Source organism: Lynx canadensis, chromosome D3 (assembly GCF_007474595.2).
Source record: "Lynx canadensis isolate LIC74 chromosome D3, mLynCan4.pri.v2, whole genome shotgun sequence".
NCBI lineage: Eukaryota > Metazoa > Chordata > Mammalia > Carnivora > Felidae > Lynx > Lynx canadensis.
In genome coordinates this window covers 23,967,190-23,975,083 of record NC_044314.2, presented here as the reverse complement: position 1 = coordinate 23,975,083, position 7,894 = coordinate 23,967,190, and the positions used below count along the sequence as shown (strand labels likewise).

General features: G+C 38.0%; 1 protein-coding gene across 3 annotated transcripts in view; it reads left to right on the top strand.

The window, feature by feature from the left end:
* SMAD4 (SMAD family member 4) overlaps window positions 1–6,784 on the top strand; it is a 60,333-nt gene extending 53,549 nt beyond the window's left edge. For 2 of the 3 annotated variants that reach the window (XM_030335742.1, XM_030335743.1), the window contains exons 11-12: window positions 330–468; window positions 1,955–6,784. In XM_030335742.1, coding sequence (XP_030191602.1) covers window positions 330–468; window positions 1,955–2,166 — 351 coding nt within the window. In that variant the 3' untranslated portion in view covers window positions 2,167–6,784. Of the gene's footprint in view, window positions 1–329; window positions 469–996; window positions 1,110–1,954 lie in introns of all 3 variants that reach the window. The other variant, XR_003973117.1, reaches the window with a different exon arrangement.
* Window positions 6,785–7,894: the final 1,110 nt, after the last annotated feature.

The window sequence follows — 7,894 nt, the reverse complement described above, 5'->3', positions numbered from 1 at the left end:
CACTTTGGTTACGAAAGGGTGGTTTATTTTATGCAAGTGGTGGTTGTTCACAAGGACAGTGTGACTGACCCTTGCTGAGCTAGAGAAAGGCTGGAGAGGCCCGTGGCAGCCCAAGCCCTGTTGATAGTGAAGTGTGCCTTTAGGCTGAGTTCCAGTCCCCTTCTCTAACCACCAGCCGTAATCGACATAAAAACTTAGGTTTTTAGATTAATTATTCTGAGAGCTAAATGAAGCTATGAGCTTTAAATAGATTTTGCATTGGCTTTTGATGTGTGGTAGAATCTCTTCTGATGGACTCATAGCATTGAACTTGCACTTCTTGTTTAAAGGTCTTTGATTTGCGTCAGTGTCATCGGCAGATGCAGCAGCAGGCGGCCACTGCTCAAGCTGCAGCCGCTGCGCAGGCCGCCGCCGTGGCAGGAAACATCCCTGGCCCTGGATCAGTAGGTGGAATAGCTCCAGCTATCAGTAAGTATGCTTTTGATACTTTGTTGTCAAGTGTAGTAGTTGGCACTTTATCTTGATTCACTCAGCTGATTAGTTACTTCAGGCAATAATGGAAACTAAAGTGTTCTTTTACTGGGATGATAACATTTTTGAATTAGCAAAAAACTGGTTTTCTGTAATAGTTGTCCTTTGTCTAGGACACTGTCTTCATTCTTTTTGTTTCAAAAAGGGAGTATGGGATAAAGGAGAAAGGGGGTCATTGTTAGATTATATTGATCAATCTCCTGTTTTTTTGTTGATGCTTTTAATTCCTGCCTCACCAGCAAGGGTGGGTTGTAATCACCAATGTGCTTGGCTTTATTCTAGAAGGAGAGCATATTTCAAGTTCAGAATTAGGAACCTCTCCAAATTTTTTTTTAAGTACGCTAAGCATGGAGAGAAAACTTTCGTGAGGGTGGTATTTTGATAACTTGTAGACTTTTTTTTAATTTTAGGGTAAAATTGAACTGTGTGCCAGGTTTCACACTGATGGGGAATTTTTTACTGCAGAGTTAAACTCCTGACTATAGACTTTTATGATGGAAACACGTGGCACCCATCTTCCACGTCTGAAGGCATAACTAGTGATTCATTCAACCCCTGTTCTTAACCTCTTCAGTGTGGTAAGCAAATCACACTGGCTAAGAAACTGCAGCGGCCCTGCAGGTTTCTGTACAGCACATGCAGACTCCTCCCACTAGTTTCACTGTGATATTGATGAATGGAGACTGACTATATGACTGTATGTTCTGACTGGAAAATTAGATGCAGAATCTCCTTTGTGACTTATGTTCAGGAGTTTACAGTGTAGAGGTAGATGAGGCATATTCCCTTAGAGAATTTGACTTTTTAAAAAATTTGAGCACCTAAACCATTAATTTGCTAGTGTTGATGTTATAAACATGCTTTTACTAAAGAGGCCAGAATTATTATTAAATTTCTCATTCTTATCTACTGCCCCCATTGAGTAATTGCACGGTACCTCTGTTACACTGTGAAATTGAGAGACAGACATCATCTGGGTCATCCAAGAAGTCTTAGTGGAACCAGGACTATTAACTGTCTCGTTATTAGTCATGTCTTTCATTGAACCAGGCTGTTTAGACAGACAGTAAGGTTCTTAGAACCAACCTGTGGACATGTGCTACCTCTTAAAAACAAGTTATTTTTTCACCTTCACCTCTCCTTCTAAAGAGAAAAATAGGTGGGGTGTTGGTGGATTGTGGTAATTTACTTTATAGTTGCTGGTAGCTAGAAGACTCCTGTGGAATGTGAATTGTCTTAACCAAAAGTTTTCAGTCCCTGTTGATAAAGCGTAGATCTACACTTAACTTCTTGGCACTTTGACAGAGAAGTTATATGCTGGGGAGAATGAAGTAAAGAAAGCTGGTCACTTTATTGATAAGGTGTAGGGAGGATGGAAGAGATCAGCCTGTCACTCTGACGTCTTCCAAATCTTTTCTGTTAGGTTTGTCAGCTGCTGCCGGCATTGGTGTCGATGACCTTCGCCGTTTGTGCATACTCAGGATGAGTTTTGTGAAGGGCTGGGGACCGGATTACCCAAGACAGAGCATCAAAGAAACGCCTTGCTGGATCGAGATTCACTTACACCGGGCCCTCCAGCTCTTAGATGAAGTGCTTCATACCATGCCTATTGCTGACCCACAGCCTTTAGACTGAGGTCTTTCAGTGTTGGGGCCCTTAACATTGTCAGGATGGTGGACTATAAAATACAATCCTGTTTATAATCTGAAGATATATTTCACTTTTGTTCTGCTTTTTTCATAAAGGGTTGAAAAGTGTGTTTGCTGCCTTGCTCCTAGCAGACAGAAACTGGATTAAAACAATTTTTTTTTTCCTACTTAGAACTTTTCAGGCATGGCTCAGAGCTTGAAGATCAGGAAAAACACATTCTTATTAAATCTTTACCAGTTATGTATGAAGGAATCATTCCAGTGCTGGAAAATTTAGCCCTTTAAAATGTCTTAGAGCCTTTTATATGCAGAACATTGATACATGTGTTATTCTACAGAATAAATTCAATATTGCTGATTTTAAAGGAGAGAAGTTCTCAAAGTTAATTCACCTATGTTATTTTGTGTGCAAGTTGTTATTATTGAACATACTTTACTCCAAAATATTGTGCCATGTGGGTGAGTTAATTTTACCAAGAGCAACTTCACTCTGTGTTTAAAAAATAAGATAGTAATGTATTATATAACCTTTTATCCAAAATATTTTTTTGCAAGTTAAAACGAGTGAAGACGATTTCAATTCAGATGGTCTTGCAACTTCAGTTTTATTTTTGCCAAGGCAAAACACTAATCTGTGTGTATACTGGGAATTCCTTAAAATCACCCACAAAAATACACCATTTAAAATTTACACTTGTTATCCCTGTTCAGGGTAACTATTTGTCAAGAAATATTCTTTTGCCCTGTTATACAGTAGATATATTCTTTTATATTTCTAGGCACAAGGTGGTCGCTACGGAGCCTAGAAGAGGAATTTCTTTCCTTCATTAATTCATAAGGAAAGGTTTTGTATTTTTAAAAACACTAAAGGCAGTGTCACTTCACCTAATATCTCACCATTCTGCAAAAGTGGCAATGCTTAAACTAAGTGAGTATTTTGGAAACTGCTAAATTCTATGTTAAATACTGTGCAGAATAATGGAAACATTACAGTTCATAATAGCTAGTTTGGATATTTTTGTACTTGATTTGATGTGTGACTTTTTTTTTTCGTATACTGTTTAAATCATGTATGTTTTGACATTGTTTAAAATTCAGTTTTTGTATCTTGGGGCAAGACTGCAAACTTTTTTATACCTTTTGGTTATTCTAAGCCCTTTGCCATCAATGATCATATTAATTGGCAGTGACTTTGTATAGAGAATTTAAGTAGAAAAGTTGCAAATGTATTGACTGTACCACAGACACAATATGTATGCTTTTTACTTAGCTAGTAGCCTAAATAAAACCGAATCTCAACATACAAAGTTGAATTCTAGGTTTGATTTTTAAGTTTTGTTTTCTTTTGCACTTTTGAGTTGAACCTCAGAAGCAAGATACCTTCTACTAAATGACAGGCAACAGCCAGTGCTATTGGACAGCTTTGGTTTCCCTCACACTCTGCCAGGACTTCCCCACAGACATTATGTATCGAGTGTAGAGTTGGTTGGGGTTTTTTTGTTTTGTTTTGTTTTATTTTGTTTTAGCTTTTATTTTACTGTAGCAAAGTAGGCCTGATTGTCTACAAGGTAAATAGGTTGTCTACAGGATAAAATAGTGTGAAATAAAACCAAGGATTATCTTTCAGATGCTTTTATGTTTTGCTTGGAGGGCCTTCTTAGGTGTAATAAGATTCTTGAAGGTGTGTTACAAGTATGAGATTTGAGAAACACTTAGAATAGTCATCCTTAAATGACTTAAACGAATAAGTCTTCTACTTCCTTGCTCAGAAGGTCATCTTCAGAAGACCATCCTAGGAGAACCACTGAGTTTGCTTATTGTGATTTAAACATAGATCTGGATCCAAGCTACATGGTTTTTTTTTTGTTTTAAAACATTTTCTCTGCCAAGCTCATTTGAACTGTTGAGTACTTACGGATACTTTTGTTAAAGACCAAATTTTAATCTGTAAAAGTTTGGTGATTTAAGTTTTATTGGCAGATTTTTTAAAAAAAAAGATCATCTTCATTCTCTAGAAATTGCTGACTTTAGGTCCATTTTACTGTGAATGAAGAATAGGAGTGATGAGAGATTTTTTAAATCCAGATTATTTGATTAGGATCATTTGATTAGCATGCTGTGATACAATCCGTTGCCTCCTTTTCTCCTTTAAGGAAGGTTTTCATGTTTAATCGTCTGGGGAAAGTGTGTGGAAATATTTGCTAAAAAGTCTTTCTTTGAGGCCAAGCCACCTGTCTTGGTTTCTTTCTACTAAGAGCCATAATGTTAACTACCATAATGTTAACTAGAAGCATTACTTCTAGTTGTTAATTGCTTTATGTTTGTACCTAGATTCAGTCTTATGCTTCTGAGAAAACATCTAGTATGTTCATGATCAGTTATTTTTGAGAGCTTAGTTGTTAAACAGTATTTCCATTTCTTAGAGATAGTCATCTTTGATGAGTAAGACTCAAGAATCACTAGGTTTAAAATTTTATGGCTACTTTAGGGTAGAATAGTTTCTGCAGTTCTCAGAATCTGATTATTTTGAGGATATGGTTCCGGGTAGATTTTCTCCAGCTATTTCATATCTCAAAATGTTGAGCTTCATTGCAAGCTGAATTGAGAGTTGAACCAAGTACCCTTCTAATCCAGTATGAGGCCATTCCACTTTGGTCCAGTGCCTTTCAGTGCGTTATCAAAGGGAATCCTAAAATGGTGTTGCCTTTATTTTCCAGGGAGTAGATTCTTTTGAGGGATATGCCCTATCTCATTTTTTATAGTGTGCTACCCCTGGTATACAAAGATAATGATAATAAATCACTGCCATATAACCTTGTTTTTCTAGAAACACTGCTCATTTGTATTGACCTACCCACCAAATAGGTCTCTTGTCCCATCCTTCCTGTAGTCATTGTAGGTTCACAGGTTGGGTGGTCTAGTTTAAGGATTACCATCCTCGAATTATCCAAGGAAACTGAATACATGTTAGCTGTGTTGTATTTCAAAGTTAAAAATCCATTTTTGTGGGGGAAGGGTGTGGTATAAAGGGGGGTATTTGTAATAGAAATTTTGAAGGTAAAATAAAATATCCTGTCTTCCAGATGGTAAACATCTTACTTTTACAAGTTTATTGCAGGTATCTTTTTGACTATGCCCATCTGGAAAAGGGAAATTTTACATTGTCCCATGGTGCTCCTCATGCATATATGGAGGTTAAGGAATATAAGGTGAAATATTTCTACTCGTGGTTTGGTGGTAACTGGTTAATAGTTACTCACTAGCTATTATGCAAAATTAGATTAGTTCAGATCTTTTTTAGAGCCTTTTGGAAGAAGCAGTTTTATTCTGACTAGGGCAGAATCTTTTTTGGTGATAGTTTCTATAGTTCTCCTCATCATTAAGTCATTTTACTGGCATTTTATTTAACGCTAGCAGATTGGGAAGATGATGAATTTTAGGTTACTGAGGTAAATGAGTATATGAAAGCAATTATCTGCAAAATCACTTAACTTTTTTGTAGAGGGGGCTTGGCTAAGACTAGCAGATAATAGCATGAAGAAATGCTGTTTTTTTCTTCCAGTTTTCAAAACTCCTTACTACACTATTTCGCTTGATCTTTATAGTAACTCTGTGAGAGGGGGTTAGAGGGAAGGAAATGCTTTTTTTTTCTTTCTAAAGGCAGACCTCATCTTGTCACAGGTAGCTCTCTGTGAATAGTTGCCTAAATTCTGCTTTGCAAAGATTACAGAAAAGAGGCTCTGAGAATCTTTTGTGCAAGCCTTTCCATTTTTTTCTGACAACTAGGTAACTTCTCCCAGGATGTATCAGGAAGGATGTATATGGTTAGTGGCCGCATTCACAGAAGCATCCTCGGCTTGGCCTTGTCCCTAAGCACTTGTGCCAGTGCTTCCGGCTGTTGATCTTGTTTATCTGCTGTCACTGTGGAATGGAATTTTCTGCATTACCCAGACTTGCCTTATTTAAGCAGTAAGCCTTTTTATTTTAGCCATTTTGGGGACGGAGTTATTAATGTGTATATCAGAGAACATACTAGATACAGTGTTTTTTTGTGTGTGCCAACCTGTCTTTGGATGTCAGGGGCTGCTAAGGTTTTGCAGACTGCTATGGTTTTGAATGTTTACCTTTTTTCTTTTTTACACAGTACCTTTCAGTATTCTCCCTTTCTGAGAGGTCACTTCGTGTGTAGCTCCCTTTGTAGTTTCTTCTTCGCTTTCTGATTCGTTTTTCCAACTGCTTGGGCAAGAAACCCAGATAACCAGACTTAGAACTACCTTTAAAACACAAGGACAAATTGGGACAGGTCCCAAGAAACTTTCCTGTAAAGTATTGAAAAGGCCTTCAGTGCTTTGGTGTCTGACATCTGTTTGACTGCTTAGAATGATTCCTGATTCTTTGCTGAGTTCAGGTAGTTGAAATAGGGAGAAGTGGGTCAGATTCATATTTTCTGCCTTTGAAAGATTTTGAAAGATTTTGTTGCTTCCATCTCAGTGCTGCTCGTACAAAAACTGGGGTTACAGGGGTTACTAAATTATCATCAGTAGTCAGAGGCATGCCTTGCCTAGAGGATACCAGCAAAAAAAAAAAAAAAAAAAAAAAAAAAATCCTAAATGAACAACAAAAAACAAACCTTAGGAAATGAGAGGGTTGTTTTTGTTTTGTTTTGGTGTCCCCTTTTGAGTCCTATCTTGGGGCTTTCCTCCTCTACAGATATTTTTGACCTATAGGTGCCTTTATGAGAATTGAGGGTCTGATATCCTGCCCCAAGGAGTAGCTAAAGTAATTGCTAATGTTTTCAGGGATTTTAACATCAGACTTGAATGAATGAATGAAGCATTTTCCTCCCTGCCCCCTCTCCCTCCCACCCTCCTTCCCTCCTTCCCTCCCTCCCTCCCTCCCTCCCTCCCTTCCTCCCTTCCTTCCTCCCTCCCTCCCTCCCTCCTTCCCTCCCTCCCCCCTCTGTCTTTCTTTCATAGGAAGGACTGAGGTGAAGACAATCATTTCTGTCTATTGATGTGGATAGTTTTCAGTGTATTTAAGATGCTTTCACAGTAAGTCTCAGAGCCCATGTTCTTATTCAGCCTAAAACTGGTGGCTCTGGGCTGGCACCAGGTACACTCTGGTTTGCACTCTGCCACTGATTTGATGTATGACCTTGAGCAGGTCATTTCCCTTCTCTGGGCCTCAGTTGCCTCATCTGTAAAATGAGGGAGTTGGACTAGATGTGTTCTAGCTCCGAAATTTAAGTGACCTTGCCTACCTCGCAGCAGTTTTTGATTTCTTCCTTAGTTTTGCTCTGCTGTTTGAAGGGGCTTTTTACTTATTTCCATGTTATTCAAATGAGATTAGGCTTGATATTTTATTACTATTCTCCAATGGACAAGAAGTTACATAGTATGTCCTTGAGACTTAAATTTAACCAAAGGCCTAGCACCACCTTGCAATAAATACTTAGAAAAAGAAAAAAAAAAAAAACTGAGAGGAGGGGAAAAGCCTTCATTCTCTTTTCCCATCATCTAGATTAAAGGTTTCTTAAGGCTTTTTTTTTTTGAGTCATGGCATTCTACCTTTTGGGCTGGTGTGTGTGTGACAGCATCCTCTTAATGCCGTGTGCTGGTGATTTTTTTTCAACTAAAATGAAATTGAAAACTTACTGTAAATGCCTAATGATATTAGAGGTCATTACTTCTGGTCTTTGGTTTCTTATCTCTTTT